The 16,131-nt window shown below is 33.7% G+C and overlaps 1 protein-coding gene and 1 long non-coding RNA gene across 7 annotated transcripts; both read left to right on the top strand.

Moving 5' to 3' along the window:
- Positions 1 to 3,437: 3,437 nt before the first annotated feature.
- Positions 3,438 to 5,298, top strand: LOC141664164 (transcription elongation factor SPT6 homolog). Its single transcript, XM_074470054.1, has 5 exons — positions 3,438 to 3,811; positions 3,894 to 4,082; positions 4,166 to 4,288; positions 4,735 to 4,783; positions 5,142 to 5,298. The coding sequence occupies exons 1-4, from the start codon at positions 3,497 to 3,499 to the stop codon at positions 4,738 to 4,740; spliced, it is 633 nt and encodes a 210-aa protein (XP_074326155.1). The 5' UTR covers positions 3,438 to 3,496; the 3' UTR covers positions 4,741 to 4,783; positions 5,142 to 5,298.
- A 3,857-nt stretch (positions 5,299 to 9,155) lies between these two features.
- LOC141668764 (uncharacterized) lies at positions 9,156 to 11,843 on the top strand. Of its 6 annotated transcripts, none has more exons than XR_012553189.1 (4): positions 9,156 to 9,271; positions 9,365 to 10,263; positions 10,968 to 11,060; positions 11,377 to 11,843. It is a non-coding gene; the product is annotated as an uncharacterized LOC141668764 (long non-coding RNA). The 6 variants fall into 6 exon arrangements; XR_012553192.1 differs by having other exon boundaries at positions 9,178 to 9,364; positions 9,796 to 10,263; XR_012553190.1 differs by having other exon boundaries at positions 9,181 to 9,893; positions 10,026 to 10,263.
- Positions 11,844 to 16,131: the final 4,288 nt, after the last annotated feature.

Below are 16,131 nucleotides of genomic sequence, written 5' to 3'. Positions count from 1 at the left end.
CCTAGAAAATACTGAAGTTCACCCATGAAGTTCATGTCAAACTCTTTATGCATGCAGTCAGAAAATAACTTACACAATATTCATTCGTAGATCCAAACACAATACCATCTACATAAACTTGAACTAATAGAAAATGATCATGTTTATGAAAAATAAAGAGAGTTGGATCGAGTGTACCGCGAATGAAACCATTGTTTACTAGAACTAACTGAGACGCTCATACCAATACCGAGGAGACTGTCTCAATCCATAAACTGATTTCTTTAGCCTATAAACATAGTTAGGATATTTTTCATGAACAAAACGTGGAGGCTGCTTTACATAGACTTCTTTCTTGAGATAGCCATTGAAAAATATGCTTTTAACGTCCATTTGATAAAGTTTGAACTTCTTGTGAGCTACAAATGCCATGAGAATACGAATAGCTTCTAAAAAACTACTGGAGCATAAGTCTCATCATAGTCGATTCCTTCCTGCTGATTGTAGCCTTGAGCTATAAGATGAGCCTTGTTTCGAATATTGCCATTTTCATCCTTTTATTTTTTAAAACACAACGACTATTAATGACTTTGGTATTCTTAGGAGGTGGGACGAGTTCCAAAATGTCATATTGCTCAAACTGATTCAGTTCTTCCAGTATAGCAATTGATCAGTGTTCATCTTCAACAGCTTCTTGAGCATTCTTTGGTTTGAACTCCGCAACGAAAGCACAGAAAGCACAAAAATTTAGAAGTCTGCTTCGAGTTGAGATTCCTTGATCCAAATCTATAAGAAGATTATCAGGAGGATGATTCTTCAATGTCCTGGAAGACTTTGGAAGATGAATATTACTCATTTCTTCTGCATTAGAATTATCTTCCAGGAAATGAATAGGGGATATCTCATTTGAATGAGACTGTTTCATTTACTCTTGTGAATATTTATATGATGGAGAATAATTGAAATCACTTGAACATTTTTTAGGAGTCCTTTAGGGAACCAGAAGAATGATCTGAACCATGAGGAGAGACTGGAGAATCGCCAGAAGACTGAGACGAACTATAAGAATCTTGACTGCCAGATTTTTCTGAAAGAGACTGACTCTTTGAGAAAGGGGCTATCTAATTTTGGAATGAGATGGTAGATCAGCAGTATCTTCTTTAATTTGAGAGATATTAAGAGTAGATTCATTAAAGGAAATGTTAATAGATTCTTCAACTTTGTTCTTGAGAGAATTATAAACACGATAAGCCTTGCTTGTAGTAGAATATCCCAAAAAAATTCCTTCTGCCGATCTTGGATCAAATTTACCTCTAGTAGTATGAGTATCTAAGATAAAACATTTGAAACCAAATATTCAAAAATAACTAATGTTAGGAGTCTTTTTCTTAAGCAGCTCATAAGGAGTTTTAAGCAGAAAATGACGAATAAGCACTCTATTAAAACATAACAGGAAGTGTGTACCACTTCATCCCAGAATTTATGTGGTAGCTTACTTATATGAAGTAGAGTTCTAACAGTTTCCTGTAGAGTTATGTTCTTCCGTTCAACCGTTCTGTTCTGTTGAGGAGTTCGTGGAGCTGAAAATTCATGTGTAATTCATGTGGATTTGCAATATGTTATGAAATATTTCTTGAATTCTCCTTTATGATTACTACGAATTGTCTTGAGCTTAAAAATATACTTGGTCTCAAGATTAGTAGTAAGATCTTTAAACTCAACAAAAGCTTCATCTTTAGTGTCATCAACTATACAAAAGCATAATTCTTACCTCCTAAACTTACATGTCATTCAGGAATAAAAAGATCTAAATGAAGAAGTTGCAAATGATCAGTAGTTGAGACTCTATTCATAGTAAGAAAGGAAGTTTTCACCTGTCACTACTAGAAAAAGTAGAATAGACATCGCCTCTTAAACATCAGTTGTTGTTGGCACCGATGTAAAAGGTGACTTTTATATCGGTTTTATTCAATCGATATCTTTTTATAAGATACACATCGGTTTTTTAGACCAACCGATGTTATCAGTTTGTTTTAAAAAAATTATCAAACGCGCCTCCCCCTTTCTCTCTTAACCAAATAATTCATTCCCTCTTAAAAATTTCCAAACAAATCCAAATCTCATCTCTTTCCTCTCTCACTTTTGTCGATTGAAAGAACAGCTCTCGATTTATCTCTCTCTCTGCTCGACTATGCTCTCTATCTCTCTCACTCTCTCTCCTCTCTCTCTACTCGAATAATCTCTCTCTGCGCTCTATGCTCTCTCTATCTCTATGTGCTCTCGTCAAAATTTAAAGGGTCGTAGAAGGTTGTTTGAGTTGGAGTTTAAAGCTAAGATCGAGGTTAAATCTAAGTCGGTGGTTAAAACTTGAATTTGGTAAGCTTCAAAACCTAATTTTAGAATTGGGGGTTTAAATTTGAAATCCAAATTTTGTATTTTTTTAATTAGTTCAGTGAATTTATTAATTGTGCATGTTAGATTGAACATCTTACTCTAAATTGAGTTATTTTTTTAATTGTTTTATTGTTGTCTCAATCGCTCTTTGAATTTGAATGGAGAGTTGTTTATGCGTATATGAAAGAGAAAAATGATGTTATTAAATTAGTGTGAATTGAGTTTACATGTTTTCTTTGATGTTTTTTTTAGTAGCTGAGATTGAGGGAGTTTTTATTGCAGGGGGTTTTAGCGGGAATGTCTGGGACTGCAGGTGAAGTTAACCAATAAGAAGCCTTCAGTTGTTGCTTCAAAATTCTAACAAGAGTTGAAATTTTAGGGGTTTTTTATTTCATATTGTTTTCTTCCAGGCACAGCTCTTTTTTACGACTAATTGAGTTGCAGTGTATTTGTTTTTTATCTTGAGTTTATCATTCAGCGTGGAAGTTAATTTATAGCAGTATACAGAGGTGGCGGTAAAGCTATCTTGATTCCAAGCAGAATATTATCAGGAGGTGGCGGCAAAGCTAAGTGCCACGCGATATTAATAACTCTTTACTTAATGAACTGATTGTGTTGTCTTGATTCTCGATTTGCTTTACTTGATGCAAAATAGTACATTTTGGTATAATGTACAAATCCGTATGCCTGGTTACCTACCACAATGTCAGGCTAATTAATTACTGTACCAGATGTTCTTGCTTATTAACTACTGCACCAAATTGTTTCCAACAAAAGTGATGATCTGTAAGGGTATAGTGGTACTATAGGTTGACAAGTCATCGGATTATTAACGAAATATAGTTTACATTCATCATAGGCTCATACCATATGTAAAACTTAAAGTTTGTGTCCTGCATTACAGAGGTGTAACTTTAAATTTCACTGAGTTATTATTAATATATATATATATATATGTGTGTGTGTGTGTGTGTGTATTTATATGTTTATTTTGTGTAATTTATCGGCTGATGAGTAGATAGGCATCAACCCCTGCTTTACCAACTACGGTCTTGAGGTTTTTGGTCGATTTAGCAAAAATATGTCCTGCATTTTCTGCTATTTTCAGATTGTGTAGAATATTATGTATATATTTTTGTTTCGTAAGTTGCTCCTTACATATTCCTCATCATTTAGAAGGAAGGTAACCAATAAGAAGCCCAGGCCAGGGGTGACTTCAGCTGCATTACAGGAAGCTCATGAAATATTTGGAAATGTGGATGATCTATTAAAGCATTGCAAGCAAGGATTAACAGAGATGAGTGGATTTGATGATCCACCTGAAAGAAGAAAGGAATTAAGGAATATCAGGGGATTCGACCCAACCATTCTCTCAGAGAAGTATATGACAGAGAAGGATGATATTATTCATAACATAGATTTTCTGGAAAGGTTGCAGGTAAATATTGACTTGGGTATCTGGTTGATTTTGTCATTTGTGGCAATTTCTTTTTTGTTAACATCTGTTCCTTGTAATATAGATCTTTGAACATACTACTGGCCCTCCACCAACAACTGAATCAAGTATAGATGAAGAAAGTATTTGGATTTGCTATCAGCTTAGAAATATGATTCAATTTTATGGAAGAATTGTTGAAACTAGTGATCTGCCCATAGTCAAAGAAGATGTGATGAGATTCTTGGATTTTATCCATATCCAAAAATTAGATGTAAGTTATCTCTCTACAATAATTTTGATTATATTCTTGAACTTTATGTCCACTAACAAATCTGTTATATAATCTTGCTATAGGTATCTTTTATTACTATGTACAGAAAGGATGAATGCTCGAGTCTGTTTAAGGATCCAGAGCAGCTTGAAGCTGACGGGCTTCAAAATAGCTATGACAAAAAACCAGCATTAATGTGGCACAAGGTACAGGGATTTAGTTATAAATTATGTGTCACACTTCATATTTAATGAAATTGGTTATTGTATACGAAAGGCATGATAATATGAAGGCAATTAAAGTATGTGAAAGGCAAATATAGTTGTATTTGATTTTATGTCATTATATGTCTTAATGTAACTCTTTTGGCGCTTCTCGCAGGCTAATATATGTGTCTAAGATTATATGTCTTAATTTTGTATTTTCATCTATTACTTACATATAAAAAAAGGTATACATATGATAACTTCACTTTAATTTTGTAGGTAATTCATTGGAATTTAATTTAATGCATATTCTTTTCAAGGACATTAAATTAGTTACTTTTAGATAGGCAGGCACCTGAGTGCTTAAATTGCATCTCCTTTTGCAACCATCATTTATCTAATTATGTTTGCAACTAATTACTTCTATGGCTTGGTTTTTCTTGAAGGAATGAAGCCGCTACATAATTTAAATCCTGTAATTTGGAAGCAACAAAGGTACCGCTCCCAAACTTGATTTTAGTTTTAAATTTTTTTCTTTCTTGCTCTCGGTTATCTTGATTTATCTTTGGATTATGTGTGCGTTCTTCTAGCCAATACATTTCTTTACAGTTGGAACAGTCCTATATAATTTAGTGTAAAGTTGAACAATATACCCATCCAAGATATTTTTGGCAACAACTACCCATCCTTGATTACAGATATCAGGAACAATACATTCCATACAACTACCTGATTCTACATGTAGTTGTCCGAACTTTCTATTTTATTGCTCTTCTTTACGGTTGACACAGTCCTTTATAATTTAGTCATATACATTCCATACTCTGAGTTTTGGTTGATTGCCAAATTATAGCTTTTTGGTGGGAGTGCATTGACATTGCAATCTGGGGCTAGCTTTTGATGAGATATCAACATGGCGATCCGGGAACCAGCAAGTCACAGTTGCTGACTTACACACATAAGCTATCCCCTTACGGAATTCACACAAGTGGACGAGGGAGCTCTGTTGTTGGATTGACTGCCTATGTAGCCAAAGATACAGTATGTTTGCAAACAGTATGCTACATAATTGGATTAGATAAAAGTGTTGTGCCTGATGTTTGGATATTGTTATTGGATATATAGACAATGTATTATGCGTTTATTGGTTTTGTTAGTTTATTATTTTGGAAAATTTTTGGCATCTACATTTATAAAATGTACGTTAATGAAATAGGTAATCAGACATCATTACAATGGAAAATGATGTTAATTTAACACTTTAACAACTGTTATAAAATAAAAAATTGATGTCTATCAAAACTTAATACATCAGTTTTAGTGGAACATTGACATCAATAATATCGAATAAAAATGATGTTAAATACTACAACAAAAAAATCTTAAAACAGAAAACTGATGTTATTAAGCTTTATAGACATCGGTTTTTCACCAATAGATATCGGTTTAAAATAAAGAACCGATGTCAAAAGTTCTATTTACATCGATTTATCTTGAAAACCGTTGTTACTGATATTAGTAACATCAGTTTAATGGGTAAATGGAAATATTTTTCTTATCTCACTTATGTTTAAATTGATAAAAATATCATATTATGATAATATATTAAGATTAGATATGCATTAGAAATTTAACATCTTTAAAAACTGATGTTATTTGTCTTCTTTAACATCATTTTAAAACCGATGTTAAATGGGGGGTCTTTAACATCACCCATGAAGACATCGGATTTTTTTGTTCATAGACATCGATTTTTAGCCGATGTCTATTCTACTTTTTCTAGTAGTGTGTTTACCAAGATGATAGGCTGTACAAGGTTCCGCCTTCTTGTCCTTGAGCATTGACAGACCTTGGACAAGACCATGAGATCATATTTTGCGAAGAAAGTCCATATGTACATGACCGAGATGCCTATTCCAGATATTTTATTGTTCTTGAATAGTAGCAAGACAAATTTCTTCATGTTGTTCATTAAAATCTAAGACAAAAATATTTCCCTTTCGGCAACTAAGGCAAACTCATTAGCTTTAGTACCAATAAAACACACATCCTTATCGAAATTAACCTTATGATCAGCATCAGGTAGTTGACTCACACTAATAAGATTATACTTTAAACCATCAACTAAATGAACATTATTAATAGAAAATATATCATTACATATGGTACCTTTACCGATGATACGCACAGTATTAGAATCACCAAGTGTAACTAGGCCTCCCTCTTTAGCTTCTAGTGAGAGAAACTTGGATTGTCACCAGTCATGTGGTGAGAGCATCCACTATCAATAATCCATTTGTTACGAGAAGCATGAACTTTCAAACACACCTGCAAAAGATACTTCATCTCTTAGGTACACACATAACTTTGGGTCTTTGTTTGTTAGTATCACGATTATTATATAAATATTTATCGAATTTCTTAACTCATATATAAATAATATTAAAAGATGCATGAGCGGATTTATATCTAGTAGATGATCTAGTAGATAAGTTATAATAGTGGCCCTTGACACCACATAATAATAATTCAGAGATAGTGTGACCAGGTTTGCCACAATCTCGATATTTTTCATACGACATCTTGTACTTCATTGGAGTCCTCTTGTAACCATTTTGAAAAGCTCTTTTCTCGATTGAGTCGCATCCTAAACCTTCTTTATCTAGAGAGGATTTTTGTTCTTCAAGTAGAGCTTCAGAGTTCCTTCATCATTAAAACACCGGCTAGATCCTTCTCTTATTGTGCAACATTCTGCTACAGTTCAGGAACCACAAGATCAGGTGCACTGTCTCTTCTGATAGTTTCTGGATCAACTGAGACTGACTCTTTCTGCAAAGCCTCAATACGGGTGCCTTTCATTTTAATCTCTTTCTTGAGGTACTCATTTTCTTCTGTAAGCTTAGAAACCTTCTCAGCTAATGTGCTATTTTCAGCAGCCAACATTTCATCTTTCATTGGATCATTCATTTTAATAAGAACCTCACTCAATGCTTATTTTCAATAAGCTTTATTTTATTTTAACATTCTATTCTGAGCCTGCAAGATTAGTATGGTTTGAGATATATTTGAACGTATATTATATTGAACATTTTGTACCTCATCGTTATCATTTGAATTATCTTCAAGTCCAACAAAACATTGTTGAGCAACTTCATCATCTGAATCGATCTCCATATCAGATTCATCATCACTCCATATAAGTATGTTTTTTTCTTAGATTTGAGCTTGTAACAGTCCTTTATAAAATGCCCTTTTTTCTCGCATTCAAAACATGCATCCTTGCTTGAGTTGGTCTTGTTTTCCTAGCTGGGATTAGACTTGAAATCTTTCTTTGGAAATTGAGATTTCATAGGACGTTTAGATGCATTACGTTTAGCAAGGAATTTGTGAAATTTCTTGGTAAGAAGAGCAATTTCCTCATCAGATTCTTCAGGTGATTCATCTGCATCTGCATTAAGTGCCAGAGTCTTTTTTCCGAGGAACATCATCTTTTTCATCACGCCTATGTAGTTAATTCTCGAATTCTTCCAATTTACTGAAAAGTGTTAGAGTATCCATAGTGTAAGTATAAGAGTTACTTTCGGAGCAAATTTCTTTTTCATAGCCCTGAGAATTTTTCTACTGATTTCGGATTGAGGAATAATCCTTTCCATATGACATATAGAGTACATCAAGGTCAAGAACCTTCCTTGAGCATCTTTGACACTATCATCTATTTCCAACCTGAAACCTTCATAATCACTCATTATCATACTAAGTTTTACTTCACATACCTTTGAAGTACTTTCGTGGTTGACTTTGATAGTATCCCAGATTTGTTTAGCTGTTGTACAAGCTGATACTTTGCGTAACTCGGTAGCTACCATTCCATTGAGAAGTGAGTTCATAGCTATAGCATTGTGATTCAAAGAGTTGACTTCTTCAGGAAAGAAATCCTGGAAAGATTTAGGCTTTCCATCCTTCATCGGGACTTCAATGCCATTTTTAACAACCTCTCACTCAAAAGCATCACGCTGGAGGAAGATTTTCATGTTGAATTTCCAGTCGTTGTAGTTTTTAGCACCGAGAAACAATGGTGGAAAATTATTTGAATATTTATCTGAGATATTAAATGAAATTCAAAGGCACAATCTGTATATTTGATTAACTGTCCGTTATAAAGAATGGGACAGTCTCTTTTGTGAATGGGATAAATCCTTTCACGAATGAGACAAATTATGAGACAGCCTCAATTAATCCGCAGAATATAAAATACTGAAATATAAATGCAATAATAATCAGAAATAAACAATGCAGACCAGCAAGACGTTTTCAATTGGTTCGGCCCCTACTCCTAGTCTATGGCCTACATCCAAGTCCCTATGCCAACTAGCATAGAGAATGTATTATATCAACTTCAATAAACACTACGCCATAAGTGGACTACTGTAATGCAAGTGTTACAAGAAGCGTTACATTAGCTAAGAAATTTTTGTCATATTGTAACACCTCTCAATTAGTGTTACAATAGCTATAAAGCTAGTGTTGCATTGAAACGACGGTGTTGCATAACATGTAACACAAGCACCTGGTGTTACATTAGGTACTTTTTTTAATTTTTAAAAATATTAAAGTGAAATTATTATCATAAATTAGTATTAAAATTATATTTTGGTTAATTAATGAATAAAGAATGTAATATAAAATATTTTATAAATTATAAAATATATTGTATATAAAAATATAAAAGACTTTTTTTAGTTATTTATTTAATAAATAATAATTTTTTTAATTAAATGAAAAAGTTAAATAGGAAAAAATAAAAAATTATACAGGTTTTAGTATGTGAAATGTTGGGCGGCATTTTTTCCGCTTTAATAAAAATGGTTCTCCTGCAAAAAATTTACCCCAATATTTACCCCCTTTTCTCAAGTCTCTCTCTTCCTACCCTCTTCTCTCTCACTCACCCTTATCCTCTCTCCTCCTTATCATCTCTCTCTCTTGGTGAACATCTTCCCTCCCCGATCATTGAACTTTTCAACATCTTCTTCTCCCCAATAGACTTTCTAATTTTTAATTTTTGGTTTGATTTTGCAGGTAATTGAACTGTTATAGCTAATTGCAACGATGAATCTCAAGGGTTTTGTTTTGACATAAAATGGATTATAACTTCAAAGTCTTTGAAAATATATTTAGAACTATCTAATTTTGTTTTAAAATATATTGCAAAGACGATTACTTGATGTGGTCTGTTATGCAAAAAGGGTAAAAGGAACATGCTAATTGTTATTGTACATTACTTATGAAATTTACCATTAAAACTTAGACCAGCATGATATTTCATATTTTCTCAGTATATATAAAAGGTTATGTTTTATCCTAAATTCTTAATTCACAAACTAGAGATTACTTTTGTTTCTCGATTCTTAATTCAAGATTCTTAATTATTAATTCTTAATTTTATCCTACAATATATGATGTGGCATCTTTGTTTCTTAATTTTTAATTCTTATTCTTAATTCTTAAAGCTACTCAAATGACAGCAGTAATAGTCTGAGCCCGGTATCTATTCTTGTTCCCATTTCATGTGAGAGTGACCTTTTCAGCTTTATGGATTATACTTCAGGTAAGTGAATGATTGTTTATTTTGGATTCAAATAGTTAAGTTTTATGCAGTTCCCGCAATAAAGTGAAAATTGTTATGTCTTCTAACAAATTGAGTTATATCTTATTTGTTTTGGTAATTCTTTCTAATTAGAGTGTATAAATATCATGATGGATTAGTGGAGTTATGATGCAATCTCATTAAGCAAAGGACGGCCTGGTCTAGAGTTAGTTACAGAACTTCTCAACCGTACTTCTGAGTTGTTATGCAGGGTTGCCAATATTTGCTCTAGACTTGAAGGAAGCAAGCTCGACTATGCAAAAAAGGTCATTTTAAATACTGAACTATTGTTGGGGAGTTCAATGCAACATGATTATGACGTGAATAAAAGGTTTTCATCTCCTATTTTCCCACTAATGAATTAGGAACTCTTGCAAGTGTTTTATGTACAAGTTCTAGTAGCTTTTCCAGATTCAACACCAAAAGAACTTCACTTCAAGAACTTTACCAAAAAAGCATACAATCAAGTTTTTTTCTCTCTTTCAAGTGAAATACATATATAAAGTCATCATAATCATGCTGGTAGATATAGATAATTCATCCGTAATGAATGACTCCACTGCTTATGGTGAAGCTAGCATTTCATTTTTAGGTAATCAGATACCTCCTAAAAAAGTAGAGAAAAAGAAGTGAAATCTGCCGGGAATGCTAGGTATTATTTTTTCTTGTACCTCACAATATATTAGTGTCGGCACTAATATTCTGTGTAAAAGTTTATGTCAACAAAATCATACACCATGCTGATCACTGGTACCCTATCCTCGTTATTGGAGCGAGTCTCCATGTGCTGGTAAGTAGTATCTATATTGGATACCCGTACTTCTAGTTTCCTTATGGTCTAGTTGTGGTGTTGGTGATTTTGTCGCAATGGACTGATTTGCACAAAATGATAGACAATTATTAACTTGACAAATTCAGAACTAGATTACATGTTGTGCAACAAGTTATTTTCTCTGGCTCTTATATTTACTTAAAACTGGATCACGGTGAAAAGATAATTGTATTATATTTGTCCCTGACAATCCTTTCTAATAGTAGGTCCAAAGGCAAAAAGGAAGGTTGAGCAAGTCTGACAGAGAAATAAATATTTGTTCCTATTATGGCTTGAAATCTCCTACGTACAAACTTGTAAGTTAATATATATTTTCTCCAATTCCTATAGGCTGTAATCAAGCTCATTTTTTAGAAATTTAAATAGTTTTACAAGAGTCTATATAGCTAGGTGAATTGCGTAAAATATAAGTGTCAATAATCTTAAAAAAATTATTTTCAAGTTAAAGGACTTGTGAAATGAAACCAAAATTGTGTCACAAACTGCAATTGATAATTGTTAAGCGAGAACAGGTAAAAAAATTATAATTAATGAACAACTTTGTAAACTGTAATAACTTAATAGTAGCTTTGTACAAAGAGGCCTCTGACCTCTCTTTTTTTAATTGTGCAGATACTTGACAAATGAGTTTTTGATAGGTGACATTATCATTTTTTGTATTTAATGGGGAGGCAGATACACGCCGCAGGGTAAACCACCGCCTCTCAGGCAGAAGCTGACCCAGATGTAAGTTGAGCATTGGATGAGCTAGCCAGTAATGTCAAAAAGACCGTAAAATTTTACATAGGAATGTGACACGGTTTGACATCATGAGAACCGAATAACAATATTGAGGTTGTATTATCAGCAAAATTTTAGTCCAAAAAGTAACAACTAGTAAATGGTCCGGAAGTATAACTGGACGGAAGCAACACAAAAAAAACTTGGGTGGAAGATATTTGTATAGGTGGAAAGGAAGTCAAATACACCAAAGAAATATATACTTAGCATGATTGTTCTTTTTCTTCTTATTTTTGTTAAATCATAGAAACTTAGGTAGAATATTTGAATATGTAATTTTACTTGCTGGGTTGTTTTTAGTTATGTTTATAAACTCTTACTTGCTTTGTTAATTAATACATTTAATTGGAATAGAATGGAAAGGTAGCCACTGAGAATGAGATTTAAAAACAATAATAATATAAAAAATTAATATACCCCATTAGCAGTGTGCCCCATTTTTGCAATCTTGTTCGAACCTAATGCATCACTCATTTTGCGTACATTTGGCATTACAGTGTTACATTAGTTGCCTACTGTAACATTTTTATCACTGTTACGATAGAACAAAGAAGTGTTACATTAGGGTATTTATTGTAATGCTCATATACGTAACGCCCCTCGGTGTTACAATAGACCTAATATAACGCTTTTTGGGCCTATTGTAACATAATTTAGCCATTACAATAGCCCACTTATGGTGTAGTGAAATAACTTATAATCTTTCTTGATTACAAAAGGATAGTCTCTGAAAGAACCCTTTCCACTAGCACACTTGCTATCTAGCACTACTGCTATCACCTAGCCCACTGGCTACCTTTGGCTATTCCCTTGAAATCAAACCATTGCCACAACCTGGCACAAGTTAATATAAATACACGCAAAGAATAACAAATATTTACAATTCAAACTAGCTTCTTATTTGAATGGATATTCCAGATAGGAATAAGAAGGTTTTTCAGAAAGAATGTACGTGAAAGAATTAGTCTCAAATCTGAAAACTGGATTTGTATATATAGGCGTAAGTCTAATGAGTTAGTTTTTCAAACACGAGATAATATAAGATTTTTTGAACAGATTGTTTGAAAAATATATGAATAAGTCTTCGAGGATAAACCGTTAGTTTTTTTAAGATAATAAATCTGAATAAAGATAAGTATTGATTAATTGAAAACTGGTTTATGAGATAGAGTTTGTTTGAGGAAAGATAGGAGAGAAAGATCCAGTCAAACTCGATTATATTAAGTCCTATCAACCTAACAACTTTAAGCTATGAACACTGTCTTTTGAATAGCCATTAATCTTGGAATCGTATTGTAATGTTCTCAGATTAAAGTTCAGAAATTTCATCAACAAAAACCTGTATCCTAACAATTTACTCCTTGCTACCAAAAACTAATGTGTTATTCATGGTATTGCACTCTATGATGAACAAAGAATTACCAAAATAGAGATGGAGTAGATAGAAAATTTAATGCCTATAATACTAACTTAAAAGGTTAAGGTTTTATATCTAAGAAAAATATCAGGCTACACAATTAGGTTTCCAAATATCATGACTACTAAATTAAAATAATTTTATATTCACACGAATAACATCAATTAAATTAATTTATACTCCTGATCAATCATATCATAATATTTTATAATATTTTTTTATAGATTTTTTGGTCTTTTTTTTAAATAACCGTACTTGCATATATTAATATTCCTCCGAAATCTAATTACAACAAATAAACTCTGGAGCGTTATGGACCCATTCCATATGACCTGTCATGGAAAATGCAGCTCAGGCTAACATATGAGCTACATTATTCGCAGATCGATGTTCATACGCAACTAACACATTCTCAAAATGTTGAAGTAAAGTTACACAATCATCTATAATATTATGAAAGTTCGATCTTCCCGTGTTATTATAGATAGCCTCCACCACCAGTTTTGCGTCCAATTCAAATATGTAGTTCGTTGTTCTCCATTTTTTATTCATGCTAATGCATCTCAAAGTCCCACTGATTATTCCTCTCTAGTCTGTGTATACCCCCGAAAATTAGAAATTCTAGCACCGAGGAAACTTCCCATGTCATCCCGAGCTACACATGCCACTCCTATGTTCTCTGTATGACCCTGACTTGCAGAATCTACATTGATTTTTATCCAACCCTCAGGTGGTCAACCCCATTTCTTCGTCGATGGTTGCTTCTGCTTCATACCTCCAACCGCACATTCAATAACATTTCTCCATTCGACATCAGGTTCAAAGCCATAGACCGAACACCAAAAACTAACATGTTCTTTTTATTCCATACCCATTCATTTCATCTAACGCATAAGCTCCAACTAATGACACCCAGCATAATACATTATTTGTTGTTTCTACATTGAAATGTATGTCTGAGTAACTGCAACCCCGTCATACCCTCGTCGACTCTTACCACCTCCTGCAATCTCACCATATTCCACAACTCACGATCAAAATAACAAGAGAATAATGTATACACCGTATCTTCAACCTGCGGATGACGCCATGAAAATATCTGTTGAACCTACACACCCTTTTTAATTAATTCGGTAGTTGTAGGTAATACACTTCGACAGAACCTCAACAGAAAATTTACTATCTTTCCTGGTAAGTTTAAACTCCATAATTTCTTCCAAAACCCTTTATCCTGACTCACCCTCTTACCCCTCAGTTGTCTATAGCAACTTTTAATTGAGAATTCCCCCTTATCATCTAGCAACCAGTACCAAGAATCATAATATTTTTACTAGGAACATGATTTTATTGTATTAAGTTCTTATCTCGTTCACTACAAATATCATCTAGCACCTTTATATCATATTTATTTTCCCCCTACATCATCAGTCCATTGACAGTTGTATCCTGAAGAGCAACATAAGCATTACTCGTAAGAAATCCATTCTCTATACATGGTAACCATGAACTCGTCCACATATTAGTATCTCGCACATCTCCTATATTTCGCCTACACCCCTGTTTTATTACCTCATGTGACTCCATGATACTCCTCCACATAAAACTAAGATTCGATCCCAAATCTGCATTTAAAAAATTAGTATTCCCGAAGTACCTTTCCTTCATGATTGCAGCTACCTGTGTATTGGAGTTATTTATTAATCTCGAAGCTTGTTTGGCTAATATTGCCACATTAAAGTCCTTCAAGTTTCGAGATCCTAATCCACCCACTTCCTTCACTTCACATAACTGGTCCCAGCTCATCCATCGAATTCCATCATATTCCCCTCGACCTCCCCACCAATACGAATTCATCTTTTTTTCAATTCTATCACATACATCTGAGGGAATTAGTAGCAGATTCATCCAAAATATTGGTATAGGTTGTGGTGCTGATTTAAGCAGTATTACCCTTGCAGCTTTAGAAATATTCCCCATTTCCCATACTTTTAACTTAGAATTAACCAGCTCTACCAGGAACTCGAATACTACTTTTTTATTTTGACCAACTCTCATAGGTAAAACCATATACTTGCCCGAGTTCTCATTCTCGTGCACCTGAAGTTGTTCCTGTACCTCCTGACGATCCCATATACATATGTTCGAGGAAAAAGTAATGCTTGACTTATTGTAGTTAATCACATGTCCAGATATTTGAGCATATCGTTGTAAAATCCATTTTAAATTGCTTGCTTCAGCCTTGGTTTCCTTAAACAACAAGTAACAATCATTTGCAAATAATAAGTATGATATACTCGGTGCCCCTCTCACAATTCGACACCCGTTTATCAGCCCTGCCTCCTTAATCCTCCTGATTATAGTAGTAAGTCCCTCCGCACACATAATATATATATGGCGAAATCGGGTCTCCTTGACGGAGTCCTCTTTCGAGAACAACACGTCCAAATTCTTCACCATTATGCAAAAAACTATACGACACTGAACTAATAAACTGCATGACCCTATCAATTCATACACCACTTAAACCCAAACTTCTCCATCATATTCCGCACAAAGCTCCATTCTAGCTTATCGTACTCCTTCTAAATATCCAATTTAAGTCCTGTAACTTCAGTCCTCCCTTGTCTCTTACATTGCAACTCCAATTTAAGTCCTGCAATTCCTCGTTCTCAGTCTCAGACACCTGCTTCGCCACTTTACGTTCCGACAGCTTACCATCTATGCATGAAACCTGAAACAAGTTGATAAAATAGCTCTCTATAACCTTCATCACCCCTTCTGGTGTGTCCTTCCAAATATCATACCCATCTTTAAGTCGACTAATTCTATTAGTTTTCCTCCGATTAGATGCATACCTGTGAAATTATTTTGTCTTTTTATCCCCTTCGCGCAACCAATTCTGTTTAGCTCTTTGCTTCCAATATATCTCTTGTCATTCCAATAACTTCAAATATTTATCTCGCCCCTCATTGTACCTACATATCCCCTGATTATTCCTGTGTGATCGTAGTCTCTTCAACATCTCTCTACAATGGTAAATTTTTCGTTTAAATTCCTCACTAATTCCACCCCCCCCCCCCCCATTCTTGCTGCCAATTTTAATTTTACGCACAATATCCACAGCTTCTCCAGATTCCCAATCATGTTTTACGATGTTTCTGCATTCTTTT

Source organism: Apium graveolens, chromosome 6 (assembly GCF_009905375.1).
Source record: "Apium graveolens cultivar Ventura chromosome 6, ASM990537v1, whole genome shotgun sequence".
Lineage (NCBI taxonomy): Eukaryota > Viridiplantae > Streptophyta > Magnoliopsida > Apiales > Apiaceae > Apium > Apium graveolens.
Note: the sequence above shows the minus strand (reverse complement) of the source record. Positions and strands in the feature narration are given on the sequence as shown.